General features: G+C 43.8%; 1 protein-coding gene across 1 annotated transcript in view; it reads left to right on the top strand.

Moving 5' to 3' along the window:
* LOC104492401 (intersectin-2-like) overlaps positions 1 to 21266 on the top strand; it is a gene marked incomplete at its 5' end in the record, with an annotated part of 22399 nt that extends 1133 nt beyond the window's left edge. The window contains 11 exons of the mRNA XM_010134962.1: positions 12186 to 12307; positions 13195 to 13301; positions 13919 to 14102; positions 14941 to 15039; positions 15215 to 15382; positions 16265 to 16477; positions 17205 to 17326; positions 17862 to 17944; positions 18097 to 18180; positions 18482 to 18655; positions 19988 to 21266. Of these exons, the coding sequence (XP_010133264.1) occupies positions 12186 to 12307; positions 13195 to 13301; positions 13919 to 14102; positions 14941 to 15039; positions 15215 to 15382; positions 16265 to 16477; positions 17205 to 17326; positions 17862 to 17944; positions 18097 to 18180; positions 18482 to 18655; positions 19988 to 20145 (1514 nt within the window). The remainder of the gene's footprint in view (positions 1 to 12185; positions 12308 to 13194; positions 13302 to 13918; positions 14103 to 14940; positions 15040 to 15214; positions 15383 to 16264; positions 16478 to 17204; positions 17327 to 17861; positions 17945 to 18096; positions 18181 to 18481; positions 18656 to 19987) is intronic.
* Positions 21267 to 23025: the final 1759 nt, after the last annotated feature.

Below are 23025 nucleotides of genomic sequence, written 5' to 3' on the forward strand. Positions count from 1 at the left end.
CTTTCCCTAAGCATCATTTGTAGTTTTCTTGGTATAACGACACGCATCCAGAAGTCTGGTAGTGGTTTACTCTTTATAGCCTGTAACTAGTGTGTCAGACCAGTTTGCACTTAAGATTTGATCAACATCGTTGTGTTCTTACAGAAGAATTCACCAACCTGGTAATGAAGGTACAGCTTGGATTAGCTTGGAAAGTTAAAATATTTTCCCTGGTCGCTTTTCGTGGTACCTGGGCAAAATAGAGTATGCACCATTCTTGAGGTTTTCTTTTTACCTAAAGAAATAATTTTTTGGTAACACATTTTTTTTGAAATGTCTGTGGCCAGTGATGTCAAACACTTTTGTGTTTAAATTGAATTTAGGATTATTTTGAGGCATATCTAAATGATTAAAATGATCTTTTGGAAGTTGGGGGTTTTTTGTTTACAAAATCTTGGCTTTGAAGAAATAATATAGACTATATCCAGGTAGGCTATAAAATAAAGCCGATAAAATAGGCTATTAAAACTTACTGAGTTATCAAAAATGTTAGAGATACCAGCTTATCACCCTGGGTATGTTGCCATTTAGAGTTGCTGAATGTGGTTAAGTGCAAGCTGATGACATATACCACTAATTTTCTGCAATAGCAATGCTAAGACCAAGTTGTAATTGGAAAATTTTGGTATGATGATGAGATTTTTTCTCGCTCCTTGCTGATACGTCATTAGGCTTTTTCTGGTTTTGTGTTGTGGAGTAAAAACGTTTCCATCCCCATCAAACTGTGTCTGTGTGAATGGAATTTTTCTTTGAACGTATCTTGCTAAAGGTCAGCCAGTGGCAGTCAGATGAGCAGATGTGCACCAGGTCACCATTACTCGGTTGTTAAACTTTTGTTTAAGAAGTAGTCTGTTTGCTATGAAGCAGATCTGCTGGTGCTTGAATAACAAAATCTGCCTGTTGGTGAATGAAGAGTATGTTGGATTAAAAAAAAATTCTCTGAGTATTTCAAATAAGCTAACTTGTGTATCAGTTTTGTGTTGGGATTTGCACTCTTTTGTGGTATTAAAACGTGCACTCGGAAACATCAGGAAGAATTCTGCTTAAAGTCCAGAGCCTGCTCAAAACCAGCCTGGCCTGTTTAGCTGAAGCGCAGCACTGCACAAGCACCATTATACAGATTTCAGCTGGGCTGAAATGGTGACAAGTGAGAGCTAGTAAGTTCTGTTAGCAGTAAGCTGTACCGTTCTTCTGTAACCAGAGAAATATTTAAATATGTACTGATGGAACTTTCAAACTTCCTTTGATTTCCTTAATATTTTTTGCTGTTATTTAAATATAGCACAGAAACTATCACCAATATTCTTGAGAAATCACTAAGCAATTGTCCCCCAGAAATGTTGATGTGGCCCTCTAGGGACCAGCTTAGAGATATGACAGAACATAATCTTTAAAAAGCGTGGTTATATTTTAAATAATTATTAATCTGAGTGTTACAGTGTTTCTGCTGAAGAATAGCAGTTCCTTGCACTGTCTTTTCTAGATTGTCAAATGTAAGAGTATTTGAAAGGGAGCAGGCAAATTTGGTTTATTTCATTAGGTTTGCAGCTTAGGAAAATTCTGCTTTTCCCTCAAATTTAAATTCTGTTATATGAACCATCTTCATATCCAATCTTTCCTGGGACGTATGAGTTACAGCTGTAATGGTAAACTTCCCTAGCAAAGGCAGCACTTAGGTCAGCAAGATGTTTCTCCTCTTCAGTTGCTGAAATAGTTCTCTTTCCTGTTGGTGTAGCTGCACATCCTGGCTTAGGATCTTTGCAAGGAAAACAAAAATAAAATCCGTGAAGGGTCTCATAGTTGTGTCAACAGCTCTGTTAAATACAACTGAGTCCTGGTGATTGCAGAACACAGAATACTTGAGAGTTGTGCTGTCAGTGACCTTGGTGATGGTTATGTTTTGATGACATCTTAATAGCCCTTACTCTAATGTACACACAAAAGTCATAGAAAAGAATAAATAAGTTATGCAGGAAGTTGCAAAATATAAATAGCTATAGATTTAAAATAAAGGAATATGCATAGTTTAATAATCTTGGTTCTTTCAGTGCTTGCTCAACTGTTCAAGGTTGTGTATGGCAAGTAACTGTCTAGGACATGTCTGCCAGGTTGTCTTCCCGTTCTTCCCAAGGGGGTGAGAGGTAGGCATGGTACGCTTAGCACTTTACAGTTCTTCCCAATGTCCTGGTCTGGAGGTAATTTTGTTATTTCAGCCAGTCTTTGTCTGCCTTAAACAGATGCTCTTAGGAACCTGTTCCTTCCTTGTTTGTTGGCCTTTTCCCCAAGACAGCTTTTTTCAGTTTGTCATCTTATCCACGGGACTGGTCTGAGCCTTGTATTTCCTTTAGTTGAGATTTTTCTGCCCTCCGGTACCGCAGATGGAGGCAAGACAAACGCTCCAGCTACATCTGCATACTTGTCCGCTGGATGTCTTTTAGTGTTAGAGATCAGTTCATCTCTCAGAGAAGTTTCTGCTGAATGCTGAACAACTCAGCTAGGTGGATATACCTGTGCTCAGTGCGCAGAGGCTTCTCGTTTATCTTAGAGGTATCTCATCTCCCTTTATGAGATTGTCCTTTCATAGAGCTGAATGTTGTACCAGTTCCTTCTACTCTAATGTACGTATAGTTATTGTTTCTGTTCTTTTTTCATAGCCCAACATTACTGCAGTTCCTCAGGCATCTTAAGTTCCTTCAGGTGCTCAGATGTGAACTCCACGTAGTGCTATAGTGTCAGAAGCATCTCCATCACCCATTTAACCTTCTGTCAGTGCAAAGGCGAAAGAGGGTTAGACTGAGAATAGATCCTCGCTCTGTAGACTGATCTTGACAAGTGTATGATGACAGTGTGAATTTCCTTAGGTTCAAACTTAATGTAACAGTAATACCACTAGATCTACCTAATTCTATTCCTCCCCAAACCTTACTTGAGGATGTGACATGTTAAAGACATGAGACAAGTCCTGTCCTTTCAACAACACTGATCTGTATTAACCAAAGCTTAGCTCCATGCACAAAAGACCATTAGTAATTCCTGTCCACCATTGTCTAATGAATGAAGCTGACCAATTCTCAGGGGTGTTCATAGGGAAAAAACAACTTTTGAACTGATATGCTCAGGGCAGATGTATTTGTGTCTGTATATGGACAAGACATTTTGAAGTTCCATAATTACTGCCAAGTAACTTCTCCTTATGATTATGGAGTAAGAGTTTGTAGTATCAGTGGCTTTGAGGTGCTGCATGTTGCAGGTCCACATTCCCTTTATAACATGTGAAGATTAGTAATCTATTCTAAGATTTTACTCAACAGCTCCAGAAATATACTACTTTTAGCAAGGGTCGAATAACCTTACTTCAGTCCCTTAGTTCATAGCAACATAGTCATTTTGTATTTCTGAAACTACTTGGTGAATATCAGTCAGGCTTGATAAAGCTTCCAGGTTGAAACCCTGGGGTCTGAAACAGTCTCGATCCGACAAGGTGTGTGCAGCCTGCAGCCCATGTCATACATCTGCCTTTAACCTGACTTTGCAGTGCCTCTTCTAGACTGTGTAAGCCTTGGTTTCTGATGGGTACTGAGTGATGTGGTACATCCTGCTTCGTGGATGTGTATTACTAGAGAAAAGGTTTTCATTTCTTCCAGGCTTTGAACAGAGTCGAAGAGGTTAATTTTTATGTGCCAATACGAATAAATTCCAATGAGGCTTTTTTGTACAAGTTTGTTTTTTTCTGATTTTTCTAATGTCTCGTTACAAGTTTCTTGGGAGAAATCCTGGATTTGTTGAAATCTCAGGGAATTTTGCCGTGGCCGTTAAGAAAACCCTAGGCCTTGACCTTGTGCAGTTGGGTCTACATAACAGAAGTCTTCCTTGGCAAGAAAACTTCAAGTGAATCAGCCGCAAGCGCGTTTCAGTGTTAGAGATGACTGGTCTCAAGTACTTGAAACTGTATGTGTTTATAAATATGAAACTGCAAGAGTAGAAGCTCGTGATGTCTGTTTTCAGAAAGTTGAATGTTCATCATTCCTTTCTGATCTTTGTGGTGTTATTCTGTCTTTGTCCGTAGAACTCACATGTTTCACTCTTCAAATTTATGTTCATTTTATCCTTCATTTTTTTTTGTTTTTTTTTAGGACCCAATGTTGTCTTCCAGTGTGAAAGCACCTCAGAGACCCACTATCCAAGTTTGACTGTAGTGTGGAGGCAGGGTGGCCAGCCCTGCTCACGTATCTCTGACACAATCCTTTTGCTTCGTTTGAACGTTAGATCCAGTCAAGAAATTAGGTTTTTGTGGGTTTTCTTATAATCTATAGTTACAGTTGATTTGTAAAAGCAGAAAGGATAGTGGGTCTTTGTGTGGCTTTCACCGCTGTTCATTCTCGTTTCCTTTAGTATTTTTCTTTGGTATTGATAATCGTGATCATTAGCATGCATATCCAGTTACCGTTTGCATGGTGGGATTGCAGACACACAAAGACCCACTATTTGCACAGTTTATCTGAGCTGTTTTGAATGGGCAGTTGTGTTCTTCTAATATTGTAATGTACATACTTTGCACAATTAAAATGTTCACTGAATACTGTTATAATGGACTTGATTTAATCTCTTACATATCGAGCTTTTAAAATTGGCAGCCTACGGGGCTCATCCAAAAAACAAACCCTACCTGTCTCTGCTGCTGATAGTCACTGTGATTACAAACCTGCTACGAGATCTAAGATTGAGATCTGGTGCAGTCCATCCAGCCTTTTAATACCCTTTTTAACCGGGGAAAGAACTTGTAAGCTTAGAGTGAAGGATACTTTAGATTTTTTCTTCCTTCACAGTGGTACTATAGCAGGAATTCAGGTTGTTGTGGATCTGTATGTCCTATCCCTAAACAACCACCTTCCTTTAAATGCTTTATTCTGGTAATTCATACTTGCTTTCAGTTTTAGCAAACCGCAAACGTGTCATTAAATGTAATTACTGCAGTAAGTACTTAGACAGGCTCTGTGCTACGAGACCCGTTCCCTGTCCCTTTTCTTCATTAAATAATTAATAGTTAATGGTACTGAATACTGGTTTTATCTGGTTTCGGTCTGCAATGACTTAAAGTACTATCTGAAAGCTGCTGCTCTTCTTTCTGTTAAATGAATTAGCAGCCTCCTACCTGGGTAACCTTGATAAAGAGATGTTGCCATAAGAGAAACGCTAACAGACACCTGGAGCTGAAGGCAGAGCATTTGGGTTTAGAAATGGAACTACACTCCTCAGCTCAAAAGCGGTCCTCAAAGGTACAGTTAGGGCATGTCAGCAGTACGGTGCGGTAAGGGTGCCCACGTTTTATTAGTCTGGGAGGAGGGAGGGACCAGGACTTCAGGACTATAACTCCTTTAAATAAAAGGATTCATTTAATAGTGGACTGCCTGTCTGATCAAATAGTTCTGTGCTTGTGTAACAACAGGAGAGATCTAGTAGACATGGTATTTAATTTAGTTGGTTTCCTGAACTTGGTTATGAAACAGCAAAAGTCACTTATGCAATCCAGAATGTTTACAAAACACTGCTTGTTTACTATATACATATCTATCTGTATATATGTATGAATGTTGTGAAGGTACTATCAGGAAAAGGTTAGTCCAGCTGCGGAGATTTAAAAGCCTTTCTCCAAAATTTCTGTATTCTGTATTTAATATGCTTGATCAAATAATGTATATGTGCCCTTTAATTCAGAGATCTATCTTTTGTGCAATATGGACTACAGCAATGTGCCTACATAAAACTACAAGTGGATTTTTATTCTGAATGTATTTTGTCTAAACCGATATTTTGTTACAGAATGGAACCATGTTATTGTAGGCAAATAATGTGCTAGGTAATTCCTCAAGTATTCTAGCTGACTTGATTTCCTTGATGAAACTAAATTTCAAATATTTCTACTAAAATATGCTAATCGCCCTGAGCTGCCTTCTCTGAACTTCTGACTTCGACAGCCTGTTTAATGCTGGCTGAAGTGTTGTGCTACACTAGTGGCATCAAGCAGTCACTTACTATAGTCGAACAGTTAGTGTTCTTATAAATTACCCCATTTCTAAAAGGCACTGTTAACTGCTGGGATTTAAGCCAAACTGACTTCCCAGTGTTCAGTGACAGTTTTCCTTGAATGCCAAAATGCTACTAATTGCCTTTGAAAAATTAAAAACAACTTTGCACCCTATCTAGGGTATTCTAAGAAATAGTTATGTGGCATTTTCCAAAAGCAGGTGGCATTCTACCCATTTTTTAACTGGTACAATTGGAGCTTAGAGTAGTATTAGGTAAAGTTTCACCCATGCAGCTCCATTGTTGGGTTTGGAAATCTGAGCACTGATAATTACTGAAACAGTTGCCCTTCAGTTTGAACTGATGAGTATTAAAATGAAGCATTTTGTGGGTTCGCTGTTACCTGAGAACGCTCTTAAGTTCTCTGACTGTAATAATAAAGATAATTATAATACACCTTAATAATGCTGATCAAAAGAGATGTAGTCCCTGACTTCAGTATTTATCTCTACTGCAAAAATCTGCCTAACACAGGTGAAGCACGATCACCCGAGAGCTCTGCTCTTCTGTTGCACACTGGTGCAGAAAGAATTGGAACACTTGCATCAGATCATTGATAGGAAAGACTGTGCTGAGGATGTATGTAAGGCAAGATTTTTTTAAATCATGTTATGTATCAATGAAGAAGTGTAGCTAATAGAAGTGGGGATTAAGTCAAGACTTTTTCTTTCAGAACAAATTACTCTTTTCTTTGGTTGTGTGCAATCCACTCTTGTTGATAAAAGTCCATAGAAGTGAGTGCAGCTGTCATCCCAGCCAGCCAAGTAAAATTAATGTTGAAGTGTTCATCCCTTTTTTGGGTGAAAAAAGGTTGGCTTTGGGACTAAGGACAAGGTGGAAAGTAGAGATTTTGATGTGATGGTCTCCAGTCAAGAGCTGAGAGTCTAAATGTTGCCCCACCACATGGGGCTGACAGTTCAAACTGCCGACCAGGGAGGCAAAATATGATACTGCCTGCAGTGTTATACTTGTTTCCTGTGAGCCAGCAGAGAGCACGGGCCATGGTGTAATTGGCATAAGAATATAAACGATCTTGTAAATGCACAAGAACAGGTACTGAAACGCTTCCTAGTTCTGTAAATGTCTAGTTTGCATAATGGACTAACAACCTGCCAGAGTGTAGCTTTACAAAAGCTTAGTTTACAGAGCTGAGTTCCTGATCCAGCAGGAAAGTCTTGTGCCACCACCGAGACTCAGTTGCAGAGCTGGGTGTGCGAGTAGTCAGTGATGGTGGGGGGCTGTGAAAGCATACAAAGCTCTGTCGTGATGTCAGTGTTAATCACGATACAGTTAGGAGCGCGGACAGGGTAAAGTTCCACCAAAGAGGTTACATGCTAATAATCGAAATGTCTCCTGCCAGTCACTGAATATTTATGCCATCTCGATGCTCTGTCAGATCGTATCCCTGTGTGATTTTTCTGAGTTGGGTTGAAAACACTTGTAAATAAGTCTGCTCATAGGAATGCTGACAAACCTTGGCCCGTAGTAGTGTTGGGAGCTGCTACAGGGTCGTGCTACTTTAATGTAATGAGCTAATAAAACCGCTACGTAATGGTGTGTGCTGCCTTAAAATCTCTTCTGCTGTTCCTTTCAAGCTGGAGTATTAATGTTTGAGGATGATTGTTACGATGTGCAAATGCAGGCTATGCTTAGCATGAGGCAATTGTTCATGTTTGGTTTTAAACAAAGTTGTAAGATAACTATGCAAATGTATTTTATTAAAGGGACACATAAAAGGATCTAGCTTGTCTGTTGTGGTTTTTTTTGTCCGTCTGGGGAGGATATTTTCTGATCTGAGTAGCTTGGTACGAGCATTATGTTACCTGGCTGTGCAACAGAGCAACTTGATTTTGCTTTTTACCTTTTGAAAATGGAGACATAAATTTCTTCTGTTGTAGAAGAGAGAGCATACTGCATTTACTGATTAGGGGAGATTGTATAGAAGTTTGTATTATTTTTCCAGGGCCTGATGGAAACCAGCTTTTCCATGGCAGCAAATTTCTTGGATTAGTTCTTTCACGGGTTTGAGTAAGCACAGAGGCTACTGACAGCTACAGGCAGAGACAGGAGCACTGTGCATGCGCGTTAGCTTTGCCTGTGCCAGCAGAGTGCAAAATGGCGATGGGTGATGTCCTGTGACACCATCCGTCTGTTCTCTGGCTGTACTAAAGGGACTGCTGTAATGTCAGCCCATGCTATTGAAGGTGAGATGTAGCCTGGGAAAACAGAGGCGAGCTAATACAGGCAAAAGAAAACCCCCTTATCTGTTTTTTCCAGCTGTATCAACTGACTTGAGCTAAACAAACAAATGTAAAGCCCCAGATTAACCCACAACCAAACACCACCACCCCACAACCGTGAACCCACCAAGCTATTTCCTTACAAATGCAGTTTACATAGGTCACCTCTACCCCTAAGGAGTCTTCACTGGTGACCCAAAGCAGTGATGTCTCTGGTGTAGATAGATCCTTCAGGGCAAGTGCTTGAGCTCATGTTTAAGGCTTAAGATGCCTTTCCAGAGCTGTCATTTTTCGTGTGTGTGTGTTCATTGAGTGGGGAGGTTCATTGGGGAAAGGGACAAAGCACTTGGTGCCCAAGCAGATCTGGGCATCTTTGAAAGCCTTTTAGCCATCTGTTTTTTTTACCTCAGTTCTCTGGAACTGGCTTTTAAGTGAAGAATTTTAATGTACTCTCCCTTTTTCAACAAAGAAAGAGAACAGTTTGTTTTTTTTTTTTAAATGGCATTAGGTCTTGTTCATCTTTGTTTCGTCAGAAGTTGGGGTTTTTTTTGTTTTCAGGAAGTGTCATTCTTCCCCTGAATGTACTCAGATCCAAAAAAAGTCAGTAACTGAAAGGTTTTCTTCCCCAGCCCCCCAAGTTTTTCAGGCTTTTGAATCTCCTGCAGGGGAGAACATCTTTTAACTGTGAAGCGTAGCAGTTTTTCATGTAGGGTTAGTTATGTTAGTAGGAAGAAAGTATTTCTTGTTCAGGTATGTTTGGAGAAGGAAGTATAATTTTAACCATAACTTCAGAGACAGGGATTTCCTGTTTACAAATTCTCCAGCTTGTTTTACCCTGCCCCTGCGAGTCAGCTGCTTCCTGGTCTTGGAGAACAAGATTTATCACAACAGGTACCACAATTCAAGTAGACATTGCTCTTGCTATGCCCCAGGTTTCAGAGGTACCACTGCTTGCTTTGTGCGATGATGGTGCTGGGAGGGAGCAGATCACCCCCCAGATTGTCTGAAGAGCCTGGCAGTGCCTTGCTCTGGGTGGAGGAGGGCTGGCTTGCCTTCCATAGGCAATGTAAATGTCTTATCTAGGCAACAGAGGGGGGTGGGTCCTCAGCACAGGCAGCTGAGATTCCCCTCTGCAGGCTCCCCAGAATCTCACTGCTTTTCATTAGCTGTATGGCGAGCTTGGGATGAAGCTTCACAAGACAGAAGCCAAACCAACAACTTTTTGCTGCCAAAGCAGGCAGTTTCCCTGCTCACATGTGCATTCCTGACTGCTAAACTGGCAGAAAAATACTGTTTTCTTTCCTCCCCTTGGGATTCATTTGGTGCCAGGGTGTGAGCTGGGTGTGAGATAAGTGCCAGAATTGATGCAAGGAAAGGAGGAAACAGGAATGTAGGAGGAGAATGGGTCGAGAGGCAGGTCCACCCTTTCCGTACCAGTGAGCCTGTGTGTTGCTATGGCCACGTTAGAAAAACAATGACAAATGTGCTAAGTAGGTGGTTTTATTCTCTGTCTGCTCCTCGTCTTCCCTTCAGATCCAGATTCCTGAATTCAGATGTGGGGACTGAGTATTATGTTTTTACATCAGTATCATCAGACCTATCAAAATTTGGGGTGTTTTCCCGAGTGCTTGTTTAAAGGTAAAATAGCACTCATCTGTTCATCCCCAAAGCTGACAGCACAAATACAAGGTTAGTGCAGGAGCTAGTCAGTTTAACTATATTTTTCTATCTCATAATGAGCTTATAAACCAAATCAATTTTAGGTGGATAAAAAAGGCCTGTTTTCCTTCCAGTGTTTGCTTCATCTTTAAGTGGACAGCACGAGACAGAAATGTGAGCATGTGGGTTGTCCTAAACACTGTGATACAAGCAAACAGCAACAGGAGCTTCAGTCCGTCCCTCCTTTTGTTGCAGGAGCGTACCTTGCAGTAGAAAAGAGAACCACATCGTCAAAGCTGAGGCTTCCAAATCCAGAGGAATAAAGTCTGGGTACTGTGCCAGCCCTTAATTATCCTAAAATTTCACATTTTAGGAACCAGGAACTCAGTCCTGTACAGACTAAAGAATGATGCTAGAATCCAGAAGCAGCATCCATTGGCCGCAGTCCATCTTGATGGATTGAGATACCAAACTTCATAGGAGTCACTTTGATCTGTAACTTTACTACTCTTTCTTACCTAATTTTGGCCTGATTGTAACTCTGGAAATAACTAAGGCCAGAAGCAGCATTCTGTGCGATCAAGAGAGCTGCAGTCCCAGATAGCTTCATTAAAAGTGGCATTTCTTCAAATCTTGTCAGAAAGCTTAAGGTCTGTGATCCTCCTTAGGGGGACAAAGCAGAACTGAAAAGTCCTGATTTTAAATCTAGCTATTGCCTTTACTGTTTCACTTCCTTGTGTTGTTCAAAGGGTTTCCCTGTTAAAATATTTCAGATGGTGTCGTGCAACTTTGACAAGTGTTTCTCTTTTGCTGAAGGATGCTGCTCCAAGAGCAGCTTGGTGCCTGTCCAGCAGGAAGTGCAGAAGCCGATGAGGTTCCCATAGGCCACTGTCACATCAGATTGAGCCAAATGTTGAGTGCTTCTTGGTTACACACACATACACACACCCCGATTTATTATTAATTCATTTTCATTTCATTATTTAGAGCAACCTTCCCATAAACAGATCTGGGGAGAGTGAAGTCCCATTCTAGTGTTGTACATGTGTTAGGGTGACAAGGGAGATGCCAAAGGGTAACTTTCGTGGCACCTTTGAACTCTCAAAAAGTATTGTTCCTCTAGAACTGCTGGATCTAACTGCGTCCCTGCGATGTCCTTTCTGCAAAACCACAGTTCACGTTGTATCAAAATCTGATGCCATCACATCAAGCGATAGATGTACGTTCTCAAACTCTCTGTAATTGTTTCCTTTTCTCATTCCCCCCCGCCCTGCTGCTCTGCAGTGCTCTGGTAGCATGGGATGGCTGACAGAGGGATCAGTGTGCTCTCCTTTACCCATCTAAACGTATCCACCACTTTGTTTTTACCAGTTTTTGATTCAGTCACTAAATGTCAGACATTGTTGTCATGCTTACTAACACGTAGACAGTGGAGGAAAAGCAGTGCGAAGCTGTAGGGTCTGCATGTTACTACAGAAAACCCGGTTTTCGTGTCACAGAACGTCCCTGTGTTCCTCTGCATGCTTTTGGTTGTTCATACTCGATGCATAAAAATAATTCAACATATTTCAGGCTCATTTTGTTTCCAAATGAGAAAAGAAGTTGTGCAGCTGTTAAGTTATGCAACTATAACATGCATTATAACTTTACAAATTTGTGCTGGTGGTTTGTATCATAAATTAATAAATTTACACATAACTTACAGATAATTTATAATAAATTAATAACCAAGAGTGCTTTAGAAATGGGGTGGAGATTAAAGGTGCAATGTCCTGAGTCAGAACCAGACACGTTTTAGATTACTTCATCTTACGGAAGATATTGCGTAAGGTGAAAGAAAAATGACAATTTCAAACCGGTAGGGCAGAAAAGGAGAACAATCATGAGACAAATGGAGTGGCAGGAAGTCAGGAGTTCTAATTCTGCATCACAGTACAAGAGCAAGGGATGGTTGAAGAAGTAAAAAGGTGACTGAAAAATGACCTAGAGGAGGGAGGGGGTCAATCACTCAGCGGGTTGAAACCCGCTGCTGCTGTGGTCGGGGTGTTTCCCCGGTCTATATTGTCTGAACTGTAGGCTGGTGTATATTGATGCTATTTTGTTAATTCATCAGACCTGATGATGGCCTGAGTGGGATCTAAACGACCGGCTTACTTCTTGTAGGGTGTGCTGATCTCCAAAGCCTTGACACTATGCAGCCGATGGAGAGGAAAAGGCAGGGCTACATTCATGAACTCATTCAGACCGAGGAAAGGTACATGGACGATCTCCAGCTCGTCTTGGAGGTGAGATGTCTCGGAGGTGAAAATGCATAGGAAAAAGAACGCCTCTGTCCTACTGAACAATAACAACAAAGGGATTCTTGGGAATTGTGAAACACTAGAGAGGCGTGTGAGCACCTCCCTTTTCAGCGAATGTTGCGTGGTTGTCCACCAGACAAAAATAGCACATTGTGAAAGCCATTGTCTCTGCAAGGACCTTCCTACTTTCCACGTCCCCTTCTTAGGTGTTTGGGCTCAATGTAGAGATGATGGGCTGGGCCGGGGTGTCTAGCAAAGCTGTGCAGGCTCGTGGCAGAAGCTGTATAAGCACCATAAAAGTTTATTGTCTGTCTTCATCTCCGGTTTAATTTCTGGAAGCAAGAGCATCTCCCTAGGCAGGGCAGGAACTGTCCAGCATTAAGGTGGTCTTGGGTGTCTGACTTGACGTCTCGATATAAAACAACTGTGTGGAGAAAGGTGAAAGGTGTTCAGTAGACTGAGTTACATGGGTGTCCTGCTATCCAGGAGGTGTGTGCCAAGGGCCCCTAAAGAGGCTGTAGTTCTGCACGCAGGTTGACTGCGAGCTCTCTGGGTATGGGATGGGTGTGATGTGTAATTTGTGTAGCAGCTGATTCCGAAATCATCGGAGTGCTCTTCTGCTGAACAGTCAGCCTGCAGGAACCAGTGCTGGGCCCAGCTTTGCAAATGGTGGTGCCAGTGTCAGAATGAGGTCACACGCTTAGGAAAAATAGTGACAGCTACCACAAGTACTAGTAAGGAGTTGCTTTTAACTTCTGAGAAATTGGACACTGAGCACTCAAAAAAAGCAAAATCACTGCTAGGCTAAAGACGAGGCTGAGCAGAGCTTTGTCTCTGCAGAACTGCTCACCTTTCTGGTACTGTGACTGCAGGTTTTCCAAAAACCAATGGCCGACTCGGGCTGTCTCACAGAAGGAGAAATGGGGCTGATCTTTGTCAACTGGAAGGAACTCATCATGTCAAATACAAAGTTACTGAAGTGAGTACTTACCTGCCGTTCTGCGTTTGCCGCTTCGTCTTTATTCACTTGTTCAATCCCCCAGGAAGTTTTCTGGTTTTACAGGCAGTATTTCTGTCCTTGCTGAGCATTCCCTGTGCGTGCGTTCAGACCACCTCACAGAGAAGTTGTTGTTACTACGGGGTGGTGGAATAAACAGCAAGAACAGGCACACGTTTGCTGTAATACCTCAGAAATAGCTACTAGAGCCCCCACAAAAGCTTGTGCACAGGCGACATTCTTCCCTGTTTTCTGCAAGCAACCTTCTATTCTCTAAAAATAAGTTTTGGAGAGACAAAGTGGCTAATAATCCATTGAAATGGGAGGCTGGCCGAATGTAGAGATTGATGCTGATTGTCCCAGAAACTCCGAGGAGAGTCTCAGTCCTGCAGACCCCATCAGGTGGCTCATTCAGCGCAGCGTGTGGTACTGGTGACCTCCACGGGTTCAGGCTGGACCCAGTGTCGCCTGGAAGCACCCATGCTGTGCATGTTCACCTCGTGGGCTTGTGTCCTTTCAGAGACGGATGTTGTAAGGGTCTTGATTTAGGCCTCTCAGACTTCGCAGCAAAGTTGGATGGTGATTTCTTTCCTCTTCAGAGCCTTGCGAGTGCGTAAGAAAACAGGAGGAGAGAAAATGCCGGTGCAGATGATTGGGGACATCTTAGCAGCAGAGCTCTCTCACATGCAGGCCTACATTCGGTTCTGCAGCTGCCAGCTTAACGGAGCTTCGCTGCTGCAGCAGAAAACTGATGAAGATGCTGATTTCAAAGACTACTTAAAGGTATCTTACTCAGTAGCTTTTGGGCCTTCTCCTTTCCTCAGTGACAGGAGCCCGTCTAACCAGCATCAACCAGATCAAAATAACCCGTGAAAGTAAAATCTTGCAAAACCAGCTAAGAACTGTCCAAGGTGTGTTTACATGATGACTGCAGTCAACACTGTGTGTGTTTTTCACTTACACACCTGACTTTCTTTCTGGCTCACGTATTACTCCGTTTCCCACTTCAGTGTAACGCTAACCCACAAAGCTACGGTGCCGCTGTCCGCACCTGCCCAAAAATTTGTGCTGCCAGCAGGAGTGAGAGTCTGTGGAGGGGAAATGAAAAGGCTGTTGTTCTGCACACGGGGTGGGGCGTGCAGTGTGTCTGAGCGGTGGGGCTGCAGCCCAAGCCAGAGGGGTGCCCTGAGCATCACAGGCAGGCACACCGCAGAAAGAAACAGGGAACTGCTGCCGTGCTGCGGTGACCTGAGGCCGTGGTCGGGGGAATTCCAGACCGGTTGACGTCAGGTCTTTGTTTCTTTTATTGCTTTGCTTTTTCTCAACCTGAGCAGAGCCTGTAATGTCAGAATAAAAGCTGGAATGGTTTTCAGCGTAAGGTTTCTGCGTAAGCAGTGATCACACAGCTTATGCTGGCAAAGCACCTGGGTATGAGGACAGCACCACCTTTCCTGTTTGTTCTAGGTACAAGCATTGTTTGCTTACTGAAAAATGAAAGGTTTCTTGCAATGCCTGGAAAAATGAATCTGATCAGACAGTTCTGGGGTTTTAGTCCAGTGAGGCAGCTGTTTTCTTGTTGAGTAATGCAATGTCTCTGTTAACTCTCTGGGTTGCACCGCAGAAACTTGCCTTGGACCCTCGCTGCAAAGGAATGCCCCTCTCCAGTTTCCTCCTGAAACCTATGCAAAGAATAACCCGCTACCCTCTGCTCATAAAGAGTGTGAGTACCCCGAGTCAGGTGTTGGAGGGGAATGCTTTCAAGTTTGAGCTCAATAATAAAAGCAAAAAAAAAAGCCTTGTCCCTTCATGGAGATTTCTCTGAGAGCTCAGAGAAGTAGTTCCCTGTGCTTACCTCCTTTTTTATCTTGTCTTCTCCTCTTTTTGATCCATACCAGGTGTTAGAGAACACTCCAGAAAATCACCCCGATCACAGTAACCTCAGGCTGGCCTTGGAGCGCGCAGAGGAGCTGTGCTCTCAAGTTAACGAAGGGGTGCGTGAGAAAGAGAACTCGGACAGGCTGGAATGGATACAGTCCCACGTCCAGTGCGAAGGTCTTGCCGAGGTAGCCACGTCGATAGGCTGTATGGTGGGGACTTTGTCGAGTCATTTCGGAAAGGCTGGGGGAGGGAGGGAGGGGGAGTCCTTGCTCGCATCCTTTATGGGGATGCAATCCACTACTGTGCTCTTGGCAGAGAAGCTTTTATTAAATTCTGCTCCCAGCTATGATGTGATGATGATGAGCCCTCGTTTTCGCATGATTTTGGCAAAGGAGAAGTCTGGATTTATCAGTTTAAAACTGATACCATTTAAACCGCTAAAGCAAATAGAAATAAGTTTTATCTCTGAAGTTTTGCCCATGCTGCCTCTAGGCTAAGGCAGATCTTACTACGTGTAATTTCACTCACTGTGTGTTTCCAGGGTTTCCCTTCACACGGAAGGGGCACAGAAGACCCAGTGCCAGGTGCTCAAAGATATGTGGGGTTCAGGCTCCTGTACCTTTCAGGACAGCCTTCAGAAAGAGGTGTTGTGCCAGTTCTCCAGTGGCTGCGTAAGGAACCAGGGCTTGACAGGCCCAGAAGGTCTGTCCTAGTTACATCACCTAGTCATGCACCTGTGAGAGGTGGCCTGACTGCAGGCTCTGCAGGCTGTTCTTAAACACAGCTTCTGGACAACAGAAAGGTGGCTGTAAGGTAACTGCCTTTGTTCAGTCAGACCCCTGGGTGTGTTGCTGGTAAAGTTTAAATCACTTTTAAGTCTCCTAAGGTGGGCGTAGTGCCGATACTATGGCAGATCATTAAACAGTTTCCCTTCTCTTCATTTGTAACTAAACTCATTAAACAGGAGAAGAGCATTTTGAGCAGCTTGAGCAATCGCCGCTGTGAAGAGGAGCAGGACCTGATGTCTGCATTGACTTGCTGCTGCTAATGTGTTTTGTCTCTCCTAGCAACCTGTTTTCAACTCCCTCACAAACTGCTTGGGACCACGGAAACTCCTGCACAGTGGCAAGCTGTACAAGGCCAAGAGCAGTAAGGAGCTGTACGGCTTCCTTTTCAACGACTTCCTCCTGCTCACCTACATGGTTAAGCAGTTTGTATCTTCCGGCTCCGATAAACTGTTCAGCCCCAAATCCAACGCCCAGTTCAAAATGTACAAAATGGTGAGTCAATCAAGGTGCCCTGCGGTCACGTTGATACAGTGGGACCTGTCTTCTGACGGGGAACGTGCTTCTCCCCCCTGGGATTAGCCATCTAGCCCTGTCTGATCATTTGCTGTCACACGGGCACGTATGGGCAGCCAGCACACATGAATGCTGTTGGCTCAGTTGGCTTAGTCCCCGGAAAAGGACAGGCTTCTGTGCCTTGGTTTAACAAACAATTCTGTCCACTTCGGGGTGGAAGAGCAGAAATAGCATCGTGCCTGAGCACCTGAGTGGGATGGTCGGAAGCAGGAGCCTTGACTTAAGTTTGCACAGGTTCCTGCATCCACAAGAAAACACCCGTCCTTCTTTAGAGAACAGTAAGCTCTGTGCCCACACAGTGTGTGTGCTCAAGATGGTGGAGTTGGGGAGGTAAGTTCCAGTATCAGGACTGCTTTCCGACAGGGAACCTCAGAGATCCCCAGGATTTCCAGGCTCCACACTGCAGCTCTGCCTTACGCAGTCCTGCCCCTTCCACTAAGCTCCTCATTGGCAGAATGGCGTGTATCGCCAGAGTAGTTTTTCTCCTAGTCCTTTCTCACAGCCTCTCCGTGGTTATCTGATTGTTTGTCCTGTGTCCTACGACTTTCATTTTCCCTGCAGTAAAACAGAGTATTTAAACATTCTTGTAAAGTTTTCACTTATGGTCAGGGTGATGCGGCCACAGTGACCTTTGCTTCTCTTTCAGCCTGTTTTCCTTAATGAAGTCCTAGTGAAACTGCCCACAGACCCTTCAAGTGATGAGCCAGTTTTCCACATATCACACATTGACAGAGTTTACACGCTTAGAACTGACAACATTAATGAGCGGTGAGTAGTGCAAATGCAGATCTGAGCCTAGACTGGTTGATGGTGGCTGTGTTTCCAGTGAGCTGATGTGAGAGTCTCTGAGTTCAAGGAAAGGGTTTCGTTTCTTTGGTCAAGAAATGACCTCGTTTGGCTCTCATCTGAATTACAAGTTTTCTCTGAGTGTGTTCTGCCTGTGCGGCAGCTCTTGCGGTGGAATCCAGCCACATCTACTGCACCTCAATCTTACAACTGTATGGAAGAATAGTTCAGGGTGGAGAATCCCACAGGATTCTCCCCCAGCCCTGGCCAGTCTTTCACGTGACCCAGCAGCCTTTAATGAAACAGCAGCTCCACTTTCAGGTATTTGGGCCACCATGGAAATGTGGCACAAGATTCAATCCCCAAACCCCATCACTGTAGTCCTCAAACTAACTTGATTTGTGAGGCCTCTGAAAACCAGTGGGGAGAAAAAAATAGGCAAAAGAGTTTGGGGAAGGGTCGCTGATACTGTGGAATTTCCTGCCTGTGGTGTGACCATAGGGATTGCTCTTTGCAGTACTGCCTGGGTCCAGAAAATCAAAGCAGCATCAGAGCAGTACATTGAAACAGAGAAGAGGAAACGTGAAAAGGCTTATCAAGGTACCCGTATTTCCCTGTCATCCACGTGGACACGGGGGCAGGGCCTTTTCTGGAGGCCGCCGCGGTGTCTGTGTAGGATCTCCCTCTTCACAGCTACTGCTAGTTTTAATGTTTATAACTAGTCCGTTTATTTCTGACTTCGTTGTTCCCAGCTCGCTCACAGAAAACCTCAGGAATAGGACGCTTGATGGTGCATGTGATTGAAGCGACAGAACTGAAGGCCTGTAAGCCCAATGGTAAGTGAAGGAAATCTCATCAAATCACTTCGATTCCTGCAACGTTTGGAAAGGCAAGACTTGCTGAGAGGAGTTTGGTGGTTTGGGAAACATTGTGGTTTCAGCTGCAGCTTCTGAATGACTTAGCCATTATTTAGCTTCAGAGGACCGAGGGAAGAAGCAGCTCTGTGCTGCTCTACTGTAGGGGGACTGCCCGACCCACATCCTCTGGACAGCAGCATCGATGTGTGACAAAGCAGCACCAGACAGGGAGGGAGGTTTCTGCACTGCAGAGGTGTTTGACAGCTTGTTCTGTGTTTAGGGAAGAGCAACCCGTACTGTGAAATCAGCATGGGCTCTCAGAGCTACACTACGAGGACCCTGCAGGACACCTTGAACCCCAAGTGGAACTTCAACTGCCAGTTCTTCATCAGGGATCTGTATCAGGATGTCCTGTGTATCACCATGTTTGACAGGGATCAGTTCTCACCTGACGGTAAGTGTGAACATCTGTTTTAGGAAAAGAATGCTTTGTTGTGACTCAGGGCACGCCATTCCTCACCGGGGTTCTAAGAGCCTGTAGGTGTGATTGCTCCCTGAGAAACGCTGTGTGAAACAATGCCTCCTGGCTCAAGAGGGTCGATGGCCTTCCAGAGCCATCAGCTCTGGGCAGTCAGGTTTGATCGCACTCTGGCTTTGGTATCAGACGCAGGGGTTTTTTTTTGTCAGAATGGGAAGAAGTTGAAAGCAGAAGTTTCTCCCTCGCACTACAGGTGCCCGAAAATAAGCACATTCCTGTATTTGTTCCTGTATTTGCACAGGAACAGCATGATAAGAGTTCTGGGTTTCGCTGGGCAGGTGACCGCGTTCCTGGCAGTTGGTTGCTCTAGTACTCTCCATAAGGCGAAGTGCTCTTCCAGGGCTCTGACACACAGCTGGTTACTGCAGGTTTGCAGGGTACTGCCTTGACCTGCGTTGCCCTGTGTGCAGCTATAGCCGAGTCTTTTCTCCTGTGAGGTTACGTGACTTTGCTGGGCTGCCTCTCCCAGCTCAACCACTGAGTCTGATGGTTTTCCAGTTCATGGTCAACCTTTCAATGCCCCCCTACACAGATGTGACACGTGAAATGGCCACAACAAGGGTATGTAATTTCTGAATAGTGGCAGTAGTTGTGGCACTAGTCTGCTAGTGGCAGTAATTGTTCAAGGTCATTGTTCCTGTGGAAAGAACGATACAGAATCACAGAATGCTTTGGGTTGGAAGGGACCTTCAAAGGTCATCCTCTCTAACCTGACCTGGAATTAATGTTTCCAGTGATGGGGTTTCTACCACCTCTCTGGGCAATCTGGGCTAGTGTCTTACCACTCTCGGCTTAAAAAATTTCTTCATTATATCTAGTCTGAATCTCCCCTCATATTCAAGCCTAACTGTAAGTTGGCTGAGCCAAAATAGTTGCTTTTTTTTTATTGTCTTCATAGCACCACACCTGACCTGTGAACAGGTTCTATCACTTGACACCTTCTAATGCAGGAGAACATTTGGAATTGTGTTTCTGAAAGGGAAATGTATTTTTAAAGCCTTTGGATCAAACTGTGACATAAAGGCATGTTTTCCACCCTAATTCCATAGCTTTTTTGTCTTCTAAAAAGACCCTTTTTTGTCACTGCTAGCTGATTTTTCACAGGCTGGGCTGGTGGCTACTCAAGCTTGGGAGCAGAGCTCTGGAGTGGAGTACAAACTATGCAGCATTGCTGCTCAACCTGATGCTTTCAGATTTTCTAAGCTTAATGTCTTTGCTTAATGAAATTTCTTACTCATTGCCCAACAGATTTTTTGGGTCGCACTGAAGTTCCAGTAGCAAAAATCAGAACAGAACAGGAAAGCAAAGGCCCCATGACTAAACACTTACTGCTGCATGAAGTTCCAACGGGCGAAGTCTGGGTCCGTTTTGACCTGCAGCTCTTCGACCAGAAAACACTCCTCTAAGAATAGTTTTTTTAATTCATGAAGGACAACGGAAGCTGCCAGCCTGAACATCTGTTTGTAGAAGATTCCTTGCCCCATGCTGGTTATTAAGCAAGAGTTCCTGCTGCTTCCATACTTCCTCCTGGTTACTGGTTGCGTTTAGTTCCTTGAAGCGTTCAAAGTTGCTGTTGATCTATGCAAACACAGATGTTACTGTATATACACTGTATAGCTCAGTGCCTTTTTATTACGTTATGTTGGAGTATCTTGGGTTTGGATGCCAATGTTTCCATTTTCAGGGCCATAAAAAGTATTAAGTAGAAGCCTGGCATCAAGAAGTCTGTCCGTTTTACCACTTGGTCTAGCGCAGAGACTGAGGAATGGTTTAAGCTCCACACTAGAACCATTCCATTTGAAATCTGAGAAGTGATATCTCAGGAATCTGGAATCTGCCCATCTCAGGATGATAGTTTTAAAAATTAAGCGCTGAAGAAGCCTTAGCACTGGAGAATTCTGTGACATACTGTATCGTCTTTAAGAACCAATGTAGTTCTTTACTTGACTTAGCTCTGCACTGAAATCGGTAACTGCTACTTGATTTTTCTTTCTGCTTCAGTTTGATTCATTGTTCTATGCTGAGACAATGTGGTTGTGAAGAATAACTAGAAAAAATATTTTAAATACTGTGACCCACAATAATGTGGAAAAATATTCTTTAGCTTTTGTTTTTTTCCTCAATGTAAGTTATTTGTGTACATTTCCTTGGTCTTGCAGACCCTCATGTGAATCTTGAAGCTTTGACATTGCCAACATGTATATAGAGAGTAAAATATAAGTTTATTAATGTAATTTGTCTACAGATGTTTATTGATGCATAGTGATTTTTAAAGAGTATATTTTATTGTACAGGGAATGTGAAATAACAAGAAAAACTTACAGGATTTAATTCAAGAAAAGTTTATTACAAGTTTAAAAGGTTTGCTCGGGGCAACTGTCACCCCAGCACAAAGCTGTTAAAACGAGACTGGCTGAAAGCAAAAACTTACCCTTGGCATCAAAATCAGGGGTGGTTAAAAAACAAAAGAGCTTGTTTATAACAGGTTTGATGCATTGTAACCGTTTTAGTGCCTCCTTAGACCGCTCTGTTGAACGAGCGCAGCACGGGATTCAGAGCAGCGCCTGCCCCCGCTTTCCACAGGCGCAGCAGCACCTCCGGATGTTGGACAGTTTCACTCCCCGTTGCCATCTGTGTACCCGCCGGTGATGGGGCTGAGTCAACCTCTGTTACTTTTAACAGTTTTCTGTGGTTCAGTATTTCTAATCCTAAATAAAACTAAATCTTGGCAACTCTTTGAGATTGTGTCTGTACAGTGGGAGTTGAGAGCTTCTCGAACACGCGCAGAGGAAATTCTGTTCTCGGGCTTTGGCACCAGGGCTGCTGTGCAGGGAGATAGGGACCATGCTGGAACAAGAGAGAAATTGATCCGTAGGGCACCAACAGCATTTGTTGCTCGGCACAGACTCTGAAAAGCTCAAAAAAAAGACATTTTGTACCCAGACAGTCACTGTCTGCTCTCCCCCCTGGTTATCTCCTGCCTTCTCAGAACAATCAATATGTATGTTCAATATGTTTTGGTGTGCTGCTTTTCCACTGCCTCCAGGAGAAGGTTCTCTGAAACCTTGGGGGTACCTTAACATTATTTTGCAAACGCTGTTTTGCAAGATACACACTATGGGAGTTCTGATAAAGATCTGAACAAACTTTTATTTCCTTATCAGCACTTTCTAAGGCACTCTTCTGTACACATCAGCTGACCACGTGCATAGCCAGGAGCACCACCTTCTCCTTCAGAGAGAGGGTTTGTTCTTAAATCTCAAGGTGACCTCTTTCAGCTTCATGCGGAATTGCAATGGCTGTAGTTAAGATTTTGCAAGCGTTGCCATCCCTTCTGCCCACGGCCAGCACTCGCACTCTTCTTCGTATGAAATACAGCAGGCTTGGAGCCGGGGCTGGTGCCACAGCTGGGGTTAACATCTAGAAGGGCCTGGCAGACTGCTTTAATATTTCGCACCAGTTCATCTTACATAGACTCCATCACATTATAAACCAGAGACCATCAGCATTGTCTTTGTAGGGTGGAGCCTAAGTTAACCCCCCCTGAAATAGCAGATGCTGGCCTGCAGAGCATGGACTGGAGCTGGAAATAATAACAGGGACGGCATCTCACACACCTCTTTGGCTGCTGGGTAACAGTATTTCAGAACCATGTTTAAGACAATGAGTTTATTGCAGGTTGCCAGAAGGCCTGGCCTGTTACCCCTTACTTTGGCAGAAGATGGACCATACTGAGCAGGTGGTACTGTCCGATGGCTGCACTTGCCGCTGCAGTCAGTTGGAGGACATGTGACAGCATCAGTTCTTGCACTCTTGGCGGTGCCTTTGAACAGAAGCAAAAAACCACTGCCAGTCCATGCCATCCATGGCTGTAGCACAGCCCAGCTTCCCACACTACCTCTTCCCCTCACTGTGCCACGCCAGGAAATTTTTGTCCTTGCAACCAGTTCTCCCTAGAATGTGTTGTTATCCCAGCTGCTGTAAACATGTTGGCGTAAAGCTAGTAAGAGGCAGGGGCTGGGGTGAAAGAGAGGAGGCCTGGCTCAGAAGGACATCAGGACATCAGCCTGGATGTTTTTGGCAGTGGGGACAGTTGTGTACCGCAGTGGAATACCCAGAGAGCTTTCAAAAGGGGTTGATCAGAGCACTGGGACTTGAAAGAAAAACCCATAATAATACAAACCAACCAAATCACTCTCCACTGATCCCAAACGCTGCTCTATCAGGGCAGGCCAGCTGGGGCTCTCCAGCATCCCCGCTCAGGCAGCTGTGTCACTGTTTGAGGT

This window comes from Buceros rhinoceros, unplaced genomic scaffold, assembly GCF_000710305.1.
Source record: "Buceros rhinoceros silvestris isolate BGI_N320 unplaced genomic scaffold, ASM71030v1 scaffold36290, whole genome shotgun sequence".
Taxonomy (NCBI): domain Eukaryota; kingdom Metazoa; phylum Chordata; class Aves; order Bucerotiformes; family Bucerotidae; genus Buceros; species Buceros rhinoceros.